Source organism: Urocitellus parryii, chromosome 1 (genome assembly GCF_045843805.1).
Source record: "Urocitellus parryii isolate mUroPar1 chromosome 1, mUroPar1.hap1, whole genome shotgun sequence".
Lineage (NCBI taxonomy): Eukaryota > Metazoa > Chordata > Mammalia > Rodentia > Sciuridae > Urocitellus > Urocitellus parryii.
The window spans coordinates 57,882,353-57,906,247 of NC_135531.1; the positions used below are offsets into that span (position 1 = coordinate 57,882,353).

The 23,895-nt window shown below is 33.7% G+C and overlaps 1 protein-coding gene across 4 annotated transcripts in view; it reads left to right on the forward strand.

Moving 5' to 3' along the window:
- Positions 1-23,895, forward strand: part of Gfm2 (GTP dependent ribosome recycling factor mitochondrial 2) — a 61,438-nt gene that overhangs the window by 17,843 nt on the left and 19,700 nt on the right. For all 4 annotated transcript variants that reach the window (XM_026404100.2, XM_026404102.2, XM_026404101.2 and 1 more), the window contains 12 exons: positions 1,742-1,830; positions 3,531-3,591; positions 3,836-4,015; positions 7,361-7,441; positions 8,685-8,833; positions 10,213-10,353; positions 10,436-10,535; positions 11,818-12,007; positions 16,925-17,001; positions 19,693-19,831; positions 22,056-22,235; positions 22,539-22,654. In XM_026404100.2, the coding sequence (XP_026259885.1) occupies positions 1,742-1,830; positions 3,531-3,591; positions 3,836-4,015; positions 7,361-7,441; positions 8,685-8,833; positions 10,213-10,353; positions 10,436-10,535; positions 11,818-12,007; positions 16,925-17,001; positions 19,693-19,831; positions 22,056-22,235; positions 22,539-22,654 (1,503 nt within the window). The remainder of the gene's footprint in view (positions 1-1,741; positions 1,831-3,530; positions 3,592-3,835; positions 4,016-7,360; positions 7,442-8,684; positions 8,834-10,212; positions 10,354-10,435; positions 10,536-11,817; positions 12,008-16,924; positions 17,002-19,692; positions 19,832-22,055; positions 22,236-22,538; positions 22,655-23,895) is intronic.

Below are 23,895 nucleotides of genomic sequence, written 5' to 3' on the forward strand. Positions count from 1 at the left end.
ATAAAATACAAGAAATTATATACAGAATTTATGAAAAACTGCAATTAACTAAACATATCCCAGTAAAAAAATGGGCAAAAGATTTGAGTGAACATTTTACAGAAAACTTTTGAAAGATCAGAAAGCACAATTTCATTATTCATCAGGAACATGTAAATTAAAGTCACATTTTATAATCCATAAAAATGACTGAAATTTAAGAACGTGATAGTGCAAACCTATAATCTCAACTATTGGTAGGCTGAAGTGGGAGGATAGTTTAAGGCCAGCCTGGTCAAAATAGAGAGACCGTGTCTCAAAAAATAAATATGTAAAAATATAAAGAGTGATAGCAAACATGCAAGAGTGTGGAGCAGTTAGTACCCTTATGTTGTTGATAGGATTGTAGTTAGTACCACCACTTTGGAAAACTATTTGGCAGTTTCTTTTAAAGTTAAATATATACCTACCTTAAAACCCAGCAGTTCTATATCTTATTCAAATGAAAACATTTGTGCACCAAAGACTTATTCAGAATGTTTATAGCAGCTAAATTCATAAAAGCTCCCAACTAGAAACAGCCCCAGTGCATATCCACAGGTGGATAGAAAAAATAAACTGGTATGTTCATATAAAACAATGAGCCAGTGTATCTAAAAAGGTGAATGAATATCACAAGCATTGTGTTCAATGTTTGCTTCATGTCTGTTCATTGTGTTCTGTGTTCAAGAATAGGCAGAATGAATCTGTGGTGACAGGAATCAGAACAGGTTGTTAATGGAGAGGAAGAGGCATGAGAAAAATTTCTGATGAAAGCATGTTCTCTATCTTGATTGGGGTACTACTTACATGAATATCTCTCTGTATCAAAACTCTTTGAGCTATATACTTAAAAGTTTATATATTTTATTGTATGTAAATTTTACCTGAACAAACAACAAGTTGGCTTCAATTATAACTAGTATCAGCACATTCAGCTTTTTATATTTTGCTTAAAAGCTTTCGGATTCCACAGGCACAGATGTTTTAATAGACTCAGACTATATTTATATTGTCAATATGTATAAAAATTAAAATAGTAGAAAAGCATATAAGAATTACACCTTTTGAATACAGGTATTGGTTTCTTTTTTCCTCTTAAATCCTCCTCAATTTATGTGAACATTCAAATACTAATGAAATATGTTGTTTTTAATCATAGTAGCAATTATATTTGTTCTTTTTAACTCACATCAGTTGTCTGAATTAAGGCTAAATTTCCTGTATCACACATCAGAAAACCAACATCCAAACAGTTTAATATTGTGAAATGTACTAGGAAAGATGAAGCCAAACAAAATATAGATTTTCCCATTCTTACCTTTATCCTCTTTCCATGACTTGATACCTTCCAGGTGTTAATTCTCTTAGTATGGAGCCTAGTTCACCCAAAATTCTCTCAAACCATTTGAAACACATACTTTATCACATTCCCAGTTATGTTAATTTAATAGCAAAGGAGTGACCTTAGCATTATAAGTACAATGGTATTAATTGTTTCTTTAAATTAATTAATTTATTTTAATTATGTATGTATGACACTGCATTTTGATTCATTATACACAATTGCAAATACTTTACGTTTCTATGGTTGACAATGGTACTAATTCTGTGTTAGAGTTAGGTGCAGTCCATGTATCTACTCATTGCATGTCTACTAACAGTTATATTTGTCTTTTGTGGGCTTGTGTATATTTGTTTTACCTCTTCTTCTTTGCTTTAGGCCCAAACTCTCACAGTGTGGAGGCAAGCTGATAAACACAAGATACCTCGAATTTGTTTTTTAAACAAGATGGACAAAACTGGAGCAAGGTATATAAAATGTGTTTCTTTGGCTTATCAATGTGAGAATATAATTGGAACTTTTCATGGACTACAGACTTAAGTTTAGCAATGGCAGTTCTTTCCTAAAGGGTATAATTAGTCTTTAGAATACTAATTTATTCCCATAAAAATAACTTCAAAACAGTATAAATTTGAATAACAGTTTAGAGAGCTGATAGGAGGTAAATCATCTGTGTCTAATATAGAGAGGCTGAATTGTATTTCCTAGGATCCTAGTAAAGTGGTGTTTCGCTGATTCATTTTAGAACTGTACAGAGTAGTGCCTGTATTGCTGAAGGTGACCATGCTCCCTATTGTTGCTAGAGGTAGAGAGTAGAGAATTGTTTCCTGCAGTTGCCTATCATAGTGGCATTCTTCCTTGTCTCCTGATTTTCTTTAGCTACTAGGTATCAAGTTCTGAATAAAAGGAATTGGGAGGGGAGAATATACTTGCTGTAAGACTTGCATATAATGTAAAAGTGAGTTAATGCTGAGATGTACTGGTTATGCTCATTGACTTATAGAGTGGTGATTTATCATTCAAAATGGATACATTGTTCTGAGCATGCATTTTAGAGAATCAAGAACATATGAAGGATTTGGAAAAAATGTAAAAGAGAAATCAAGAGATTTTTGTTGTTTTTTGCAGTGCTGGGATTAAACACTGGGCCTTGCATATGCTAGGCAAGTGCTCTATCACTCAGCCACATCTCCAGCTCTGACAATCAAGAGTATTAAGAATTTTGGGGAAAATGTGATAGGGAGATATCCTGGTCTATTGTGGGAGAATGGAAAATAAAAATGTAAACTCTCCTTCCCCTAAGACTATGCTTTGTATTAATATAACTCTTCACTAATTCTAAGGCTATTTGTTTAAAGGACTCTTGATTAGTAATAGTACAGCAACTTTTAAAATGTGCTAGACTTAGGTTCTGACCCTTCCTATTTGGTATTCCTTCTTGTAGATGGAAGTTTACTGACTTTGTTGAAGTTGTTTAGTGCCTATGGTGATGGGGAGGGAAACACCTGATTAGTAGGCTGGTTCTCAAAGACACTGGTGCCTGAGTGGTCTGCCTGTTTGTATAAATAAGCTTGTGTTTCAAAGATGGTGTTTGTGCCATAGTAGCCAACTGTAGTGTTAGCATAGAAATGAGTAGTGGAGCATATGCTATGAAAATGCCTAAGATAGGACTGGGGAAATATCTCAGTGGTACTTGTCTAGCATGTATGAGGCCCTGAGTTCAATCCACAGTACTGCAAAAGCAAAGAAAGAATGCCTAAGTAAAGAAAAATCAGTCAGTTTGGGTCTTGGAAGAAAGCTGGTAACCTGTTGTGGTAGCAAACACAACAGTTATAGAAGAAATAATCATCGATTCAAGTGAAATCTTGCATTGAATCTTGAGATTATTACTTGTGTGACTTTAATTCATTTAACTTTAATCTCAAAGTTTAATTATGTGATGTTCACAGTAATAATACCCTAAACTCCTGTGTAATAGGCTTATGTAGATATTCACTCACTATTATCTGAAATTGATATTGAAATTTATTCAAGTTACTGTACTGTAGCAAACTGTTAAATACTGAACATTAGGGAAAATAAAGGGATTATTTGAAAGAACATTCAAATAACCTGTTTTAAGAATTTTTGACTATATTTTTAACCATGATTATTTTGCTTTCTACAGTTTTAACTATGCAGTTGAAAGTATCAAAGAGAAGTTAAAGGCAAAGCCTTTGCTTTTACAGGTAAATTAATTAGTAACATCAGCTCCTTTTTGAGTTTCCTTAGCAATTTATTTGTTGCAATATATACATTTAAGCTCTTTAAAATTCTTTTTATAAAAAGTTGGTATATAAATAAAAATGGTTATAGATTATGGTAAGAATGATAATTAGCAGTTTGGTCACAGTGGTGTAATTAGATAAATTTTAACACCAGTGCAGTTAAGTGAGTGACCATTAATAATGCTAGTCTCATTCTGTCTTATAGTTTCCAATTGGTGAGGCTAAAACTTTCAAAGGAGTGGTGGATATAGTAAATAAAGAAAAACTTCTATGGAATTCTAATTTAGATGATGGAAAAGACTTCGAGAGAAAACCCCTTTTGGAAACGAGTGATACTGAATTGTTTAAGAAGACAATTGAAGCAAGGAATACCTTAATTGAACAAGTAAAATAAATATTTCAAGTTTAAAATTATATAAGTATTTAGAAACTTTTGAACATTTTATTTATTGTGAAATTTTATGTAAAATTACGTTTGGGATATGTAAAGTATAATGAATAATAAAAGAAACACCAATATGTTTACCACCCCCATGCATAAGTAGAGTGTTAGCAACTATCTTTGAATTTGTGTGCCACTTCCTGTTCATATCTTTTTCCTACTAATCTTCCTGTTCCTGTAGCCAACATACATACATACATGTGTATACACACACACATATATATACACACACACACATTTAACATTTATATATTTTTATCTTGATCCTGGGGAACCCAGAGCCTTGTGCATGCTAAGCATACACATACCAGTGAGCTGTATCCCCCATCCCCCAATGTATTATTCTAGTATTTATCTTTATTTTCTTTATAGTTTACTGTAAATATATATAATACATATATATTGTACGTATAAATTTTGTGTATATATTTTATGTATGGTATATATATTATATATCATAGTATATGATATATACATCTCTAAAGAACTTAGTTTTGCATATTGTGAAGAGTAATGATACTATTTGTATTTTATTGCATTGTTTCATGTTATGGAGATTCATCCATGTTCTTATGTGTAGTTCATTAACTTTTAGTCTTGTATAGTGTTTCAATATGTGATTATATCAGAGTTTGTTGTCTTTTCTCCTGTGAATGGACTTCAAGGTTTTTGTTTTTTTGCTCTTAGAAACAGCATTGCTGTGAACTTCTTTATATTTCCTATGCATGTGTGCAAGAGTATCTTGTGGGTTGAACTTTAGAAGCAGAATTGCTGGATCAAAGTATTTGCCTATCTTCTATTTTACTAGATGTCAATTATTTAGAAAAATTTAAAACCATCAATTTTATACTTAGTGTAGCTCTGGACCTCATCTGTCTTCAAATTTGATAGAAAAATATCAAGATTGTTAATACTTGCAATATTTTATTATTTTGTTAGCGTATAGGGCAATAAGTAAAACAAACCTTAGACTCACTGATTTTTTTTTGTTGTTGTTCTGGGAATTGAACCCAGGGATGCTTAACCATTGAGCCATATCCCCAGTCCTTTTTATTTTTTACATTGAGACAGAATCTCCCTGAATTGCTTAGGGCTGCAGTAAGTTGCTGAGGCTGACCTTGAATTTGTAATCCTCTGCCTTAGCCTCCTCAGTTGCTAGGATTATAAGCATATGCCACCAACGCCCAGCAGACTCAGTGAATCTTAGAGTAGAGAAAAATATGAGTTTGAGTCCTTTGATTTTTCACTTCTAAATTGAATTGGTCCAAATTCTGTCAACATTTTTTTTTTTTTGGTTGTAGTGGACACGATACCATTATTTTATTTATTAATTTATTTTTATATGGCGCTGAGGATTGAACCCAGTGCCTCACACATGCTGGGCAAGTGCTCTACTGGTCAGCCATAACTACATCCATTTTTGTGGGTAGTTATTTTTCAAGTATTTATAAAATACAGTTATCATCAACTTAATTTATATTTTTATTAGAGGCTAACAGTTATTAAAGGCCTGTTTTAGGCTTAGTTAACTGTTTATTATGTTTTTTTCTTTAATCCTTACAGCAGCCTTTTATTGTGTCTCCATTTTACATGTGAGGAAGCAGAGCCTTAGAATGCTTAAATGAGTTGTTACACAGCTAATAACATGGCAGAACTAGAATTCAAACTCAGGTCTGTCTCAGTTCAGAGCTAGAGCTCTTCCCACTTGTTGTACTGTTTCTCTAGGTTAGCAGGGCATAGAAAGAACAAAAGTGGAATTAACATTAATCAGTAACTAGATGCATGATTGGTTCCTCATTAACTTTTTTTTTTTAATCTTAAAAGTGCATAGGAATAAAGAAGGCTCTTGTAATCTAGTAGAGGAGCCAGTACACACTTGTACATACTATCCCATCTTCTAGGATATGATAGTATATGATGGAATAAAGGTTATCAGTAGTTGTTAATAGGTGCTAATTACAAGAAATACATAAGTGTTTAAAATTTAGAGAACAAAATCCTCTCACATTTACTAAGATGCTGATAATAATTTTAAAAAAACAGGGGATGGGGTTGTGGCTCAGCAGTAGAGTGCTCGCCTAGCACACGTGAGGTGATGGGTTTGATCCTCAGCACCACATAAAAATAAATAAATAAAGGTATTGTGTCAACTACAACTTAAAAAAATACACATAAAAAATAATTTAAAAAACCTCTGAAAATTTGTGTTGGCAAGGATGTAGAGAAATTATGACCTTGTGTATTATTAGCAGGAACATAATGTGCAATTGCTATGCTTAACCACATGGAGGTTCCTCACAAAATTGGAAATAAAATTACTATGTGATCCAGACATTTCATTTTAGGTATGTACCCCAAAGAAGTGGAAGCATGATCTTGTGGAGATATTTGTACACCCATGTTCCTAGCAGTGTTATTCACAGTAGCCAAAAGGTAGAAGCAACCCAAGTGTCCATTGGTAGATGAATAGATGGACAAATTCAGCATATACATGCAGTGGAATATTACTGAATCTTAAAAAGGAAGGAAATTCTGGTACAACATTAATAAACCTTGAAGACACTATGCTAAGTAAAATAAAACAGTAATGAAAAGACAAATACTGTATGATTCCACTTTTATGAGGTATCTAGAGTCAATTCAGAGAAGAAAATAGAATGGTCATTATTACCAAGGTCTCAGGGAGGGGAAAACGGGAAGTTGATTAACACCTGTAGGGTTTTTAGTTTTGCAAGTTAAAAGGTTAGGAGATTGTACTATTACCAACTTTGAAAACTATTATCAGCTAAATTATCATATTTCTTATAGGTACATGGTTATGAAAAGAACATGAACTAGATAATTTTATTTTTACTATTGAAGTATTGCCAACACCTCTCAACGTAAATATTTCCTTATCTGGTGATCATTCAGAATGCTGGAGGGACAACACCAAATGAAATTTTCTGTGAACTTAAACTCTCAAATTTATCTAAAAGACAAATATTGCATTGTATATAAATTGTGCCTTTTACTTCTTTTGCATACTCTTAGTAGGTAGTGCTTTATTGAGATGCTTTATCAGACTCTGACTTTCTTTGAATTTAGGAAATACATCTTCAATTTCAAATTTACTTTTCTTTGAAAGAAAAACCATCTCTTTGAAAGATATGAAGAGGTATTTGGCCTCTGTAAGGTAGATCATGTAGCTGTCTCAAAACATTTTAATAATGAATATTTGTGGTATTTAGATAAGTTTCTTATGTGAAAATTAATGCAAGTTATAAAACTTTAACCCTTTCTTTATAGGTTGCAGATTTGGATGATGAATTTGCTGACTTGGTTTTAGGAGAATTTAGTGAAAATTTTGATTTGCTACCAGCTGAAAAGGTATTTATATTGTTCTATTACTTTGACAAAGTTTTTCTAATTGGATGTAGTTTGATTTCTTTGTCTTAGATGTTTTTTTTTTTAATTTTGCATACTGTTAGAAAATCCTCTTTAAAAAAAAAAGGTAAATCACTCTGAATATAGGTACTTAGACAATGCCAACAATGTACTATTTCCAGATATATTTTGCAAAATTAGATTAAATCTTCTTTACTTACATAGTTAGGATCAGCTAATTGTTAACCTTCCTCTATGATTTGACAAATTTTTTACTTTGCTTTATGAAACACAAAAGTATCAAATGAATGTTGCTTCCAAGTGGTAATCTGTAAAATGAGACCAAAGATGAGCCCAACAGATTCACTTAAACTGAGGCATACTTTTAAGTCATGTGAAGTTAAAGATAGGAAAAAAAAAGTGGTCTCTTTTTCTTTTGAATGAGATGCCACCATTTTTGAAAAATTTTATTTTGTATTTGAATGTTTAAACATGATATTTATTATGCTCCTTGTCATATAACATGAAATCTATTTTTAGAGAGCTCACAATCTAAAGTAGAAAATTGCCCTACCAGTTTTCTTGTTATCAACACACTAATCTTTTCTTGATTTTTGAGAATTAATTTTTTTTTTTACTTTCTCATTTTCCTTTGGATTTAAAAAAAAAATTGTAGTTGTAGATGGACAGCATACCTTTATTTTATTTGTTTATTTTTATGTGGTGCTGAGGATCGAACCCAGTGCCTCAGACATGCTAGGCAAGTGCTCTGTCACTGAGCTACAGCCCCAGCCCCTGGATTTTGTTTAATTTGGACCTTAATTTGGAAAAATTCTAACTCACATTTATATATTTTTATTTCTGACCAGTCCTCTGTTAGACTATCAAGGTTGAATCACAAGAATATCAATTTATTTATTTAAGAAATATTTTTACACAACATCTATATCTTAAGCTTTTCTGGTTTCTGGGGACTTAATGGTATTTTTATGGGACTTACTGCATGCTTATACGGGATTTTATATTTTAATGAACAAGAGGCAGGTAATAAATATGCAGCTGGACATGCCAGATCTTTACAATAATTATCATTGTAAAGAAAAAGCCATAAATAATGGTGGAAGTATGGTAAAGAGTGCCACCGTTTTACATGGATGGTTTGGGAAGGCCTCTTATTTAGAGAGATTCTGGCAGAATCAGTATATGCTACACAAAGTTAATGCTTGTTTATATTTCTGCTTTGTAGCTACAGACTGCAATACACAGAGTAACAGTGGCTCAGGTGGCTGTGCCTGTTCTTTGTGGAAGTGCCCTGAAAAACAAAGGTGTACAGCCTTTATTAGATGCTATTACTATGTACTTGCCTTCACCTGAAGAGCGCAACTATGAATTTCTGTAAGTAGCAGTCTCAGAGATTAAATTCCAAGTCTTGAAAACACAAATAGACCTCATCAGTGGTGAAGAATATCTTTGAACATAACATAACATAGAGCCATAGTAACTTTTATGTGAAAGGGACATTTGTCATCATCTCTTCTATTCCATGTTTATAAATGGAGCTAGGTTGTGGCTTTTCACTGTGTATGTGTTTAAGTGTTGACCTTGTCATCTTAGTTTAAAAAAAAAAGTTTGTTAAATAATCAGTAGATACATTTATATACATCTAGACTTATGAATTTTTCATAAGCTCAAAATGTTTTGTGGCTATAAGGAAGTCATTGTTTTACTCCTATTGCAATTAACAGCATTATACTTAGGTAATAAATTCTCTAAAATCTGAGCGAGCATTATGCAGATGAGCAGAGAAGTGGGCTTTAATTTGCTAACTAGGACATTCATTCATTAATAACTTTTCTTTTTTATTGATTTTATTATTTTTTCATTAATAACTTTTCACATCTGTAAATTTGAAGGGCATAATGGTAAAGTGATTGTGCATGGAATATGTATTGATGGATTTAAATCCCAGCTCTTCCATGTTGCTTAACATCTCCATTTATAAAATCAAAGAACAGGATCTACGTCCTAGGGTTCTATCAACTCAGTGAATTAGTGTTAAGCATAAGAACAAACTGGTATATATAGTAAGTACTCTAGATTAGTATTTGTTAAATTGTAAGGAATAGGAGTAAGATTGAAGAACTCCTATAATAGAAATGTTTAATCTATTTTGAGTCATGTAGACTTCTTTGAGACTAATAAAAATGGTCTCACCTCAGAAAGATGTACCTATGTGCAAAATTTGGCAATTTGGGGAAAATTTGGACTTTCTAAAAACCCATCAATAAAGAATTTAAGAACATAATTCTGTAAGAACGTTGGCTATATAAACAAGTTCATGTATGTACTGTAGATATTTATGGTTATGCAGGGAACAAAAAGTGAGGGAGAGTGAAAGCAATAATGGGAAAGAACCCATTTGTTCACCCTGTGTGGGCTTCTTGAGAATGGTATGATGTTCCCAGATATGCTTTTTGAAAGAGAGGTCTTAGCAAATAAATTATTTGCAAATAGAGGTAATATTTGGAAGAGAATTCACTATTTTTAGTTTTGAAGAATTAGTGGTAAGATCTCCATTAAATAATTCAGTCAGTGGAGGAAGAAAGGTGCATCACATCATTACTTAATAGACATAGATAGCTGTACTCCAAGAATATGAGGGGTCTTTGGAAGACATTAAAATTAAATTTCTGCAGTGATTCTGGTTTGCTCTGTATAGATATGTGGGAAGTATATTTTATAGACCTTTCTGTAATATCCTCTTTCTTTTATAGGCAGTGGTATAAGGGTGACTTATGCGCACTGGCATTTAAAGTTCTTCATGACAAGCAGAGAGGCCCAGTGGTTTTTATGCGTATTTACTCGGGAATGCTAAAGCCCCAGTTGGCCATCCATAATATTAATGGAAACTGCACGTAAGTAGAAGCTTAGGTTATTTTTCAAAACTGTACTCATTTCTTTAAAAGTACTTGACTAACATAAATCATGGTTTTAAAGGGAGAGAATAAGTCGTCTGCTTTTGCCATTTGCTGACCAACATGTAGAAATCCCTTCATTGACTGCTGGTAACATCGCTTTGACTGTTGGGCTTAAACAGGTAAATGACCAAATGATTTCTCTAGAAAATAGTAGTTTAAATATTTAGTTACAAGTATTTTTTAATAGCAAAAAATTTATAAAAAATCTAAATGTCCATCAGTAGAATAATGAATATTGTGGCATATTAATTAACATGGTTGACTATCATTCATTTGATAGAAAAGTAAACTATAGAAGGTAACAGGATGGATTATATACATATAAAGTTCACATCCAAGTAAAATATTCTATTTATAGATACATATATGTCTTAAGGTTGTTTAAATATTGCCTTTTTCCCATTGGGTTTTTACCTGTCTTGATCATACAGAAAATTAAATCTAACTTTATAATTAGATAATAACTAAAAGATAATTTGCTAATAAAGGCTCCATGAGGGCAAGGGTTTTTGTTTCTTTTGCTCACATTTCTACCACAGTCTGTAGATCAGTGATTGTGTATAGTAGACAGTATGAAGAAATTTTTAGGATGAATGGATAAAAATACTTGATTCTGATTATATTTTGGGTGGATTAAAACTAAGGACATTTACTTTATGTGGATTAAGTCAGGTAGAGTTTTATCATTAAACTTTGTATCTGTCATTTGGATAATATTACTTTTAACATTTGGAACGCTTCATGATTGATTGCAAGTTCAGTATCCTTTAGTAAAAAATTCTCATAGTGTGGATATTAGATTTCTGGTATTAAAGTGTCCTGTGCTCCTTGTTTGTATTTAATGGAACTCTAAAGGTATTTTTGGAGTATTGTATCAGTAGGACTGTCCTTAATGAGAAGGAAACTGGCTTAGAACTTCATGACATAAAAGGTTAAAAGTGAAATTTTAGTTTTAAAGAGTAACTGGACTCTTAACTATGTAGACACTATCAATTATGGCTGGTCAATGGTATTCTGGTTAATTTTATAATTAATACGCAATTTTCTGTAAAAAAAATTCTTACTGATGTTAAAACACTTTAAGGGACCTCTACTTAACCTCTTTTTTTGTGATTGAAAATGTAGACAGGTACATTTATTTGTTAAAGAAATGGATTTTGAATATGAGGTTTGTGTTTGTGTGTGTGTTTTATTGTTTATTAAAATTTATTACTGCAATATTTTGGATAGAATTCTTATACCAGTTGAGTTTTACTTATGAAAAGTTATAATGAACTTTCTGAATTTATTTCTCCTAAGTTCTGATGAGAAAAGTCAAGATTTTTCTTATTAATGATTCTTAGTGGGAGATGAATGTTTTCCAAGAACCTGTTTCGTTCCAGTTGTTCTGTTTGCTTGCAGACTGCCACTGGAGACACCATTGTCTCATCCAAATCCAGTGCATTAGCTGCAGCTCGTCAAGCCAAACGGGAGGGAGAAAAGAAGCATAAACAAAATAGGGAAGCAGACAGACTTCTGTTGGCTGGAGTGGAAATTCCAGAACCTGTTTTCTTCTGTACCATAGAACCTCCATCAGTGGCTAAGCAGCCAGGTACAAATAGTCTTCATATATCAGTTAAATAGTGTTCTGATGACTTATATAAAATGGTTACAATATACCCTAAGGAAATGTCTTATGTGATTGAATTAGATTTTATTTGTACTTTTTTTCTTTTATCTTGTTTATTTTTTTCTTTTCATATTCTTCCTTACTCTTGTTCTTGTGCTATCTGGGATTTCAAATAATTGTCCTTAGACCTTCCCTTCTAGTATATTAGATTAGATAGTAACTGATTCATAACTAATTCAGTTTCTTGTGTATAAAAGTGCTGTTTTACCTTATGTTCTAATCAATCTTTAGAACCCAGTGAAAATATTAATATTTACAAGCTAATATTGCTTGGGCTTTTGAGAGTTACGTACTTTATTTGGCATATTAGCTAAAAATTCTTCAGTGGTTTCTTATTACTTATCACACAAACTCCTTAGTGTGAAATGTAAAGCTCATGACTCCACCTATATAATTTCCAGTTAGATTGTCTTAATAATGTCAAAGTTTATTTTTCTCTCTTGTGAAAGATTTGTTAGTCCCTTGGTTAGAGGATTGCTCCACAAATCCCCAGGGCACTCGGGCTCCAGTTTTTCTGCTCCACTGTCTGCATGCATAGTTCCTATGGTGGCTGGTAGAGCCATGGATATCATTGTGGAGCTTCTGAGAGCAGAAAAGAGTAAGAGGGAGGAACAAGCTATACCCACTTCCCTCTTAAGATTTCTTATATGGGGTTGGGGATGTGGCTCAACTGGTAGCGCGCTCGCCTGGCATGCGTGCGGCCCTGGTTCAATCCTCAGCACCACATACAAACAAAGTTGTTGTGTCTGCCAAATACTAAAAAATAAATATTAAAATTCTCTCTCTCTCTCTCTCACTCCCTTTCACTCTCTCTTAAAAAAAAAAAAAAAAAAAAAAAAGATTTCTTATATGTCATTGGCCAACACTGATCTCAAGGGAGACTGATACAAAGGTCTTAAGTAGGGAGCCACAGAGTGGAGTGGAAGGCTAGCAGTCTCTGCCGTAGCCTTCTTGCCTGCCCTCATTTCCTAAAACTTTCTCCTTTTTGTACCCTCTTTTTCCACTCAAACAAAAATAAAAATAAAGTGAGTGCTTATGTCTTATGCTTCTTTGGTAAAGTAGATCTGATTTCCTAAAGATGTTATGTTCTTTTTGCATTGCTGGTTTTTTTTTTTTTTTTTTTTTTTTTTTTTTTGTGGTATTGGGGATTGAATCCAGGGATGCTGTACCACTGAGTCACATCCCCAGCTTTTTTTATTTTTATTTTTTTCTTTTGAAATCTTTTAAAAATAATTTTGAGTAAAAATAATGATGAGTTAGTTTGTAGGAAAAAAATAAGGAATATATTAGGAAGCCAGGTGCAGTTGCGCATGCCTGTAATCCCAGCAGCTCTGGAGGCTGAGGCAGGAGGATTGTGAGTTCAAAGCCACCCTCAGCAACTTAGCGAGGCCCTAAGCAACTCAGTGAGACCCTGTCTTTAAATAAAATATAAAAAAGGGCTGAGGATGTGGCTCAGTGATTAAGTGCTCCTGGTACCAAAAAAAGAAAAAGAAAAGTGAAGAAAAATTGTGAGATGGCACCCTTATGATTGAAGTTTGTAAACACTGTGTGATCTCATTCTTTAAAGTTCATAGGTTCATCTAAAATCCTCTGAGATCATCATGGAAACAGAGAGCAGAATGTGGTTACTAGGGGCTGGGCAAGGGTAGAGCAGGGGAGGATGTTGGTCAAAGGGTATAGAATTTTGATTAGACAGAAGAATAAATTCAAGACATCTATAGTATAGCATAGTTACTGAGTTAATAACAATATATTATATACTTGAAAATTCTAGCCCTTTTTATTTTGAGACAGGGTCTCACTAAGTTGCCTGAACTGGCCTCCCTCAGATCCTTCTGCCTCAGCCTTCTGAGTTGCTGTAATTACAAGAATGTACCATTGTGCTCCGCTATTTTCACATTAGGATGGTAACCCCTGCATGTATCTCCCTGTAAAATGTTTACTTTTTCTCTATGTCTGAAATCAAGTTGTGCTTCTTTATCAAGCTCTCGGTGAATTGCTGTATTAGACTAAGGACAGACCTTCTAGTTTTTTTTCCCTGGACTTATAGGATATAAAAAAATAAAAACTTTATTTCCTTCCCATATCTTCTGGAGGATTCAGTGGGAAAAGAAAGAGAAAATCCTAAGCCATGAAAGGGATTCAGTTCCTCACCTACCCAGGTGTAGTTCACATGAAAAAAATCTAAGTGTAGATTTAAGAAAGCCCCAAATATAGAAGGAAACTGGGTCTTTTTTGTCCAGGTGGTGAGGAAAAGCATTTAAATTAAGACAGGTATAGCAGCAACTATCCTGGTACCTTAAAATGCCCTCAGGCCAGTAGGTGTAGTGTGGACTCTGATGGAGAAGGATCATGTAATGAAGAATCTTGCTGGGCTGGGGTTGTGGCTCAGTGGTAGAGCGTTTGCCTAGCGAGGCCCTGGATTCAATCTTCAGCACCACATATAAATAAATTTAAAAAAGGCATTGTGTCCAACTACACCTAAAAAAATAAATTAAAAAAAAAAAGAGAATCCTGCCACTTGTTACATCGAAGTGGGCACACCTAGTTATTTCAGGATTGACCTGGTGTTTGAGGGATGGGTTGCCTGAAGAAAGTAACGTATGAATTCTTTTAAATATATATGAAAGTAATTTTAAATTTCAAATGTAGTGTAAGGACCAGAACTTAAGTTTCAAGATTGCAGTTAAGTTGCTCCAGCCAATTTTATATCTAAGAATCCAAACCTTTAATTGCTTTAGGAGAAATAGTTTTGTGTCCAAAGAAGGTCTTCTCAGTGGGCATTGGCTGGAAAGTCCTAGGCCCTGAGAGCCGGGGACTTCCTGGGACTCCCTGGGACTCCCTGGGACTCCCTAACTTTATTTTAAGCAGATATACATGTTCCTTTTTCTGTGCTCCTGTTATATTTTCTCAATAGTCTTGTTATAGGACTCAGTACCCTTTGTTATAATACCATGTTTTCATCACAATAAGCCCTCCAGAGGGTAAGTCTTTTTAACTATTTTTGAATGAATTTATTTTATAATAAAGTTTAAAACTACCTTTTCATTCCAAAAACCAGAGTCATACATAGTTATTGAGTATCTGTAGGTATTTAAAATATTATCTAAAATAATGCTTCTTAATCTTGAATGTGTATGCACATCTCTTTGGGATTCTTGTTAAAATGTAGACTCTGACTCAGTAGGTTTAAAACCTCAGTCTGCATTTTCCTCAGTCTCTAGGAGATGCCAGCATTGCTGGCCCTTAGGTCCTACTTTCCAGTGTCAAGGGTCTAAAAGCATTTTCTAGATGGGGTGAGGTTGTAGCTCAGTGGTAGAGGGCTTCCCTAGCATATGTGAGGCTCTGGGTTTGATTCTCAGCACCACATAAAAATAAATAAATAAAATAGAGTTATTGTGTCCATCTACAGCTAAAAATTTAAAAAAAGAAATTAACACGATCCACATATGTAACTCAAAATTTCTTACAGCTGAATAAAATATTAGTTTTAATAATATACTTCATTTAATCCAGTATATCAAATACAGATTGAGCTTCCCTAACCTGAGAATCCAAAGTACTCTGAAATCTAACTCTTCTGGTTCCAAGTATTTCAGACAAGGGATATTCAATCTGTATTTTTATCATTTCAATATGAAACCAATATTTTTAAAAAGTATTGATATTTTACATTCTCTTTTGTGTTAATTTTTATAAACTGGTGTGCATTTTACATTTATTACAGCATCTACTAGTTCAGACTAATAATACAAATGGCTAGTGACTTTTGTTCATATAGTACAGGTCTAGAAGTCCTGTTTTATATACCCAAGAACACTTTGAATGTTTGACTGATAGATTAACTCATTAATCTGTAGCTTAGTTTTTTATTTTGGGGTTTTTTTTTTTTTTTTTGGTCTCAGCTATACTTTATATCTAAAGAAATAAAGAAAATAAAGTTCTTTTATAAAGAAGAAGTATCAATTGTATTATTGGTTGTATTAAAATATCACTTCACGTTAGATGCCGTGTTTAATGCAGATAGTATATTCCCATTTCTCCTGTGGTTATGATAAATTATCATGGAGGGATCATATCAGTATCTGGTTATTCATGATTTAATTTTGTCTTTTTTTTTTTTGCTAGGTTCTTATTATTGCCACTCTTCTGAAGTCATTTTGCATTTTTTTCAGCTCCTAGATTTATCTTTGTAAAATATAATCAGATAATGTCAAGTGTCCCCTTTAAGTGCTTCCAGTGACTTCACAGTGTAAACCCAAACTTCTCACTGTGGTCTGTAAGACCTTTTATGATATGATCCCTGCCACACATCTTCCTTTCACTGATTCTACTCTTCATTTTACCCACATATCTTTGGCTGTCAGCCTTCTTGCTGCTTTTTTTAAACATTAAATCATTCTTTGCACCACCATTCCCTCTATCTAGAATTCTTCTTCTTCTTCTTTTTTTAAATATTTATTTAGTTGTAGATGAACATACAGTATCTTTATTTATTTTTATGTGGTGCCGAGAATTGAACCCAGTGCCTCACACATGCGAGGCAAGCACTTTACCATTGAACTACAGCCCTAGCTCCCCCTTTTTTTTTTACATAAAGATTTTGCTTATAGCTTGCTGTTTTGTTTTTTGTCTTTACTTAAATTATCCTGGAGATGCCTTCCCAGATTATCCAGTGTCAAATAGCCTTCCCTCACTATTATATCTCTTTGGTTTATTTTCTACAAAACATTTATGGCAGTTTGAAAATTCCCTTGTTCAACAAGTTTCCCCATTAGAACATACAGTAATTATATAAAAAAAAGTGCAATATAAAGATAACAGTTGTTTATCCCCTAGATTTGGATCGTGCATTGAAGTGCCTTCAGCGTGAAGATCCCAGTTTGAAAGTAAGGCTGGATCCTGACTCTGGACAAGTATGTACATTATTACTTAACCCCAGAAGTGCTTCAGTGAGTGTGTGTGCACATGTGTGCATGTATCTAGAATGTTGATTGATCGGTGCTCCTGAAAAAAATAGCTTTTTTTATTTGTAATATAAAATTCCGATTATTTATGTTGATTATTAAGCTGAATAAACAAATTCTCCTTAATTCCCTATGTATAAACTGCATTTTTTGACCTTCCATCAAACCGCATTTTGTGAAGTTTCGAGTAAAGTTTAACTTTTAGGGCAAAGCCTTGAGCCTCTTACACTGAGAGTTTTTTACTAGGGGGTCTGGAAGGTGCTTTAATGACACTAGCACATGTAAAATGGATGGGAATGTCAGATACAGTCTGATAACTTGGGAGGACATAGGTTCTAAAGTAGGTGCTGATATGGCACTGAAAAGTAGGTGTTCCTGATTTATTAAGAAAAAAATTAAATAACTTTCTGCACCTCTTTTTAGGAGGGCAGGGCAAAATTTATGTGAGGTAATTCCTTTAAATATTATAAATTTGTCTTTAAAAAGAATAAATTGATTTAATCCAGAAAATATGGAATATTTCATGTTCCCTCATACCAGGTAAAAGAAGTGGTCATTTAAATTGATCCTAAAGACCACAATAACAGTAACTAAAACAGAAAATTTTATTCAAAAAACAGTTATCTAAAAGATGGTAAATAATTTTTTTTTTTTAAATAGCAGATAATGTGCAGTGTATGAAGTAAAGAATTAAAGTCCCCCTCTCTGTCCTTCATCCCATTTTACACAGGAAATCACTGTGGAAACTTGATGAATGCCTTTCCACTCTTTGTTCCCAAGTATCTCTTTTATAACTGGGCTATATTATTCAGCACAGTATAATTTTTTCCAAATATATATGTACAAATACATATTACTCATTCTGTTTGTATTTATACACAACTTGCTTCTTTCCTAAGTAATTTGCTTTTTAACTTTGTATTAAAAAATAGCAATTATATACCAACCAGTCCTTTTTTTTTAAAAAAAAAAAAAGTTGGATTACAGTTTTACTATAATGAAAGGATACAAATTAGAACCAGCCAAAGGAAGAAGACACATGGAGCGAGTCTGGGAGGGTTCTAAATGCAAAGTGTTCTTTATCCTTCATCCTCAGGAACATGTTATCCTTCTGGCTGAGTATTGCCAAACAAAGATGCTCACCCAAAAATTGTGTGTTCAGAATTTTTATTAGAACTTGATACATACTGCCTTTCTGGTTAACCTTTAGTATCTAGGCCTCCTATAGTTTTGAGCTAATAGTTTATTCTCTAGTTTTTCTAAAAGGTAGAGTTGTTAGTATGGGTTCATTCCAAAGTCCACATCATAAATCACATTATTAGACTGTCTGATGGGCTAACCCACGAGATATTTCTATAAGGTAGGACTTTCCAAAGGCTACCTCCCAGTAGCCAAGATCAAAGGCCATGTCTCTCTGGGTGTAGTACACAAATGGCATATGAACAAAAGCAAATACATACACCTTGCAATGTGTTCTTTCTTATTCACAAAAGACTTTCTTTATGTGTAACTTTCATTGTTGAGAAGAAATGATTACTTCACTGATTTTGATGCCAGTTTGGTTGTTCTAACAAGGACCCAAAAAAATATTGATTCAGAAAAGTGAAAGTTTTAGCTGAGTTTCCTTATTTCAATAGTATAGATTGGAGAATCTTTAGTAATCTAAATCCAGCTCTAAATTGGGGAGATCTTTTTAAAAAATCCGTGAATACATAATCATGTAACAGTACTTTATATAATCATCTTGAAAATGGGAATTGAAGATAGGCATGAGAGATCAAAGAGGAGTTATCAGAGGGGCATTGCAGTGCACAGAGAGCAGACCACGTGCCCCACCCTGTGTTACAACCTGTTGCCAACCTCATTTGCACAGACGAGGAACCTCTCATGGTTCAGAAGTCTAACGGGACTCACTCAGAAGTCTCAGTTAAATGCCAAAGTTAGATTTTTAACTCAGATCTTCCTGATTCCAAACTCAGAAGTCTGGTTCCAAAACCCAGGATTCCAAGAGTAATTAGAAACTGTTTTTGTAATTAGAAACTGTTTTTTGTTTATAGGTGAAATGAGATACTTTGAGTAAATGGAATAAACTGAAAAAAAAAAAAAAAGAAAAGTGAAAGTTTCTCTGTCACATGAAGATTCAAATGAGTTTGCAGGTTTTGACTGTTCATAAAACTGTAAGGTACCTAGGATGGTTGGAAAATGTTTTGGGAGAAGGCTGTCTTCTCTGTTCACGTGGTATTGCCCTCAGCCAGTTTCAGCACAGTTGCCTACTTCATTGATTAGAAAAAGGGCTTTACCCTCCTCTTAAAGGCATAGTCCAGGAGTTATAAATATTATTTGCACTCATGTTCCATTGACTAGAGCTTAGCTTTATTGTCAGGAAGTGCAGTTCTAGTTAGATGCAACCAACTCAGATTATAATTGAACTATTATGGAAGGAGAGAATAACCAAGTGATTTGATTTGTTATTCTAGTCAGAAAAGTAAAAAACTTTTGATGTAGGAGCCTGTCCCCCCACTAAAGAAATTGCAAAGGAAACTGAGTTTATAATTGATGAAAAATTACTTAAATACATATTAGTATCATACTTTTATATAATATTTTACAATACATATCCTTTTTCCCTTGTCATCCCAGACTATCCTATGTGGTATGGGGGAATTACATATTGAGATTATTCATGACCGGATCAAGAGGGAATATGGCCTAGAGACCTATCTAGGGCCTCTCCAGGTGGCATACCGAGAGACCATCCTAAATTCAGTTCGTGCCACAGGTAAAAAATAAAAGATTTAGGTCTTGATGCTTTTATTTTCTCCTCTTTCTGTTTAATTGCTTAATATAGGGTTCACAGTCACTACTGTCTTCCACAGTTTTAATGTATATAGATCTTTTCATTTGTTTTAAACAGACTGTCCTGTGTCATTACCATAGACAACATCTACTGGATGAGTCACGCATCAAACTGATGTGCTGTTCAGTGGTCATAGGGCATGATAAGGCAGTGAAATGGGTGGCTTATCCCAATCTTCAGCACCAAACAAGTATAAGAATTTGAAGTCAGTGTGTTATTTTTACTCTAAAAGTGAAGGGAAAAGTCAATTCTACTTTAATAAATATGGAAATCTTTTACTGATAATATTCTTGAGAAAGTATAGTTTTTACATTTTTCATCTGAAATGTGAGAACTCATGGCTTTTCTACATATAATTTCAGATTAGTTCCTTTAAGCAAAATAACAAAATTATTATTGCTACTCAACCCCAAGGGAAAACATAGGTTTGTGAAATAATGTAGAAAAAAGATGTTCAGTATAACCAGGTACTTTTAAGTACCTCAATAATTTGTGAAGGCTGGGCATGGTGGTGCACTCTTATAATCCCAGCTATTTAGGAGGTTGAAGCAGAAGGATCAAAAGTTCAAGGGCAGCATCAGCAACTTTGTGAAACCCTGTCTCAAAATAAAAAATAAAAAGGGTTAGAGTGCTAAAGCACCTCTGAGTTTAATCCCTAGTTACAATAAATAAATAAATAATGAAATGTCTAGGTGATTGTATTTCACTAAAGTTTAAAAAATTAAACTATAGGAACAAATGATGCAAGAGTTCTGTTTTTGGACTGTATACCTGGAACAAATAATACCCTTAGAATGTCTGACCTAGTTAGAATGTAACAAATTTCCAGAGACCAAAAGGAAGAGGAAACAGATATCGAATCTGTTATCATCTGTAACCCAACAGTGGAGACTCACATCCTGATAGAAAGAGTTAACAATGAAAAATGTCCACAAGAGCATAGAGCAAGGAAACATGGTTGTCTCTGAAGATAGCCTTAAAATTTTTGAGAATTTTTAATTATAGGCTTCTGATATGGGTTTTTAGTCTAATTTACAGTATCAATATGCCCTAAAAACTCCGAAAGGAATTTAGTGTTAAGTGTTCATTGTTTGGTAGCATCCCAGGGAAAAATCAAAAAAACCTCTCCAGAGAATGGTAGGTCTTCAACCCAGGCCTCAAATTCCCACAGATAAAGGACTATAAACTCAGATTTTCTTTCCTTTTTTTTTTTTAAATCATGAAACTGAGAAAAAGCTCAATGAGAAAAAAAAAAGGGCAGTAAAAATAACAAAACGTCAGACCTGCTAAGACTTTGGATATTGGAATTAACAGATGGGAAATACAAAATTTATTATTTTTTTTTGTGAAATAAAAGGGGGTAGGAAGTATTAATAAGGAGCAAGTTACTATCAAAATAAGCAGGCGGTGGAACATTGTGATATGGGAAGAAGAAATGTTCAAAAAACTAGTGGTGGGAGCATATTACATTATGATTTCGAGCTTGGAGTCACTGTGTTACATGATTCACTTAAATACCTCATAGTTTTTGTTTTAGTTAAATATTTGAGTTTGGTAATAGCTGTTGGCTGTTGAGTTTCGTAATAGCTGTTGGTTGAGTTTGGTAATAGCTGTTTTTAGGTTTATAAAAAACATTTTTACTTATTTTTTGGGGAAGGAAATCATAAACAATAAGTACATAAAATATTGATGAAAGAATATATGATATTGAACAGTTTATAGGTAGGCAGTATTAACAGCTTTCATTAGCTAGCCTTTTGCATTCTTTAATTTTTTTATCATTTCATTATTACGTTTTAATAAATGCTTTTAATTTAAAGAATTTCCATCTCAAAAGATATTTGGGAAGTTTGAAAGTATAATATCATGTGCCTCAACATATTTTTGCACTAAGGCATTATTAGCAGGTGGTTCAGAGCAGGTTTTTAACTGTGGTAAACATGGAAGAAGAGGCTTTGTATCTGGTAGAACTATTTACCCTGATCATTATTTTTTAATAGTATTTATGGTATTTAGTACCATTATTAAATCTCTCCTACTTTATCTTCTTTGAGACTGTGAGCTTACTGATTGTAATTCTGCCAATTATAACACCTTAATACCTTTCCAGAACAATTCTCTGAGATCATGTTCAATTTGTTGTTAGATACCTTAGATAGAATTTTAGGAGACAAACGGCATCTTGTGACTGTAGAACTAGAGGCAAGGCCAACTGAAAAGCCATCTGTTGTGCCAGTGATTGAGTATGGTGAAAGTGTCAGTGAAGACCTTTTGAAGGCCTCCCAAGAGGCCATTGAAAATGGAATTCACAGTGCATGCCTTCAAGGTAAGAAACTTCAGTTGAAGGTAAGCATATAGTATTCCACCTGACCATTTAGTCATCCTTTTTCTTTTTTCTTTCTTTTATTTATTTTTTTCACTTCTCTTTCTGGTGCTGGGGATGTAACCAGGGTCTTGCACATGCTAAGTATATAAGGTACCACTGAATTATACTCCCAGCCTCCTAATCATTGCTTCTGTTAGATTATTTTAGTTTTTTCCTAACTTCACTAGTGTTTTCTGTTTCTTTGCACTTCTGCTCCTCCTCACTACATATGGAATACTAATACAGTTTTCCCTCTTTGTATAGGACCATTGCTTGGATCCCCCATTCAAGATGTGGTAATTACTTTACATTTGCTGGTAATTCATCCTGGTACCTCCACAACTATGATTTCTGCCTGTGTCTCAAGATGTGTACAGAAGGTATAGACTGTCTTAATCCTTTTGCTTTAACTTGATTACTTAGTGTACCACTGATCTGGCAGGCAGCTGTGCTTACAGAACCTGCCCTTCTGTTCTTTCCTCTGAGTCTTAAAGTTAATAGGTGTTGTTATGGAGAATTTTTGGTTTCTAAATCACAAGTTTTATTTGAAAGAGGAGCTTAGAAATTACCAGTAACACAGATTGGAAGTAAAATATTCTCTTGATTTTTGGGAAAGAGATAAATTTCCTTAAGTGGCATTCTGTGCTTTTCCATCCCTGATATGAGCCTTTAGAGACAAGCTGGTTGGTAGGTTTGTATAGAGGACAGATGTGGGGTTAATTCAGTTTGGATGATAATCCAAAGGACACTGAAGATCAGTATTGATTCCCTCCAATTTTACAGTTCATGTTTATTCAAATAAGATTGCTCTCATCAAGAAACCAGAAAAGTCCTACTGAATAACACATTTAGGATGTGTTCCCTTCTTAAAGCATCAAGCCTGTGGCCTTGGTATGGTTATCTGGAGCAATGTCCTTGAGTGTTACAGATCCTCTTCGTCTTGCCTCAGTGACCCACCAGAGCTGGATCAATAGGAGTGTGGTGTACTGAATGCTGATCTTGTGTGTTCATTCTAAAAGTTGACTGTTTTTCAGACCTCATTTTCTGTGTTTTTTATATTTGGTACTGGGGATTGAACCCAAGGGTATTTAACCACTGGGCCGTATCCCCAGCCCTTTTTATTTTGAGACAGGGTCTCGCTGAGTTGCTTAGGGCCTCAGCAAGTTGGTGAGGCTGGTTTTGACCTTGTGATTTTCTTGCCTCAGGCTCCTAAGCCACTGGGATTACAGGTGTGCACCACTGTACCAGGTTCTCTGTACAGTTTTATTTGCGTCCATACTTATAAACACTCCAAGTTCCTGACTTAAGAAGGCTGAGCTTACTGTTTTTTTTCATGAGTTCAAATTTGTGGGGTATTTTTTGGTGTGGGGATTGAACCCAGGGCCTCATGCATGCTAATAAGCATATACTTTACCATTGAGTAACACCCCTATACCCTAAATTCATACTTCTTAAAAAGCTTTTTTTTTTTTTGACATCTTACATTTTATTCAATTTTGAATATGTATTCTTATTTTCATTAAGAATGTCAATAGAAATAAGAGGCAACGTCATCTGGTTTTCAAGCTTAGTTCTTCACTATTTCAGTCACTTTGTAATCCATTCTAATTCTAGAAAAAAC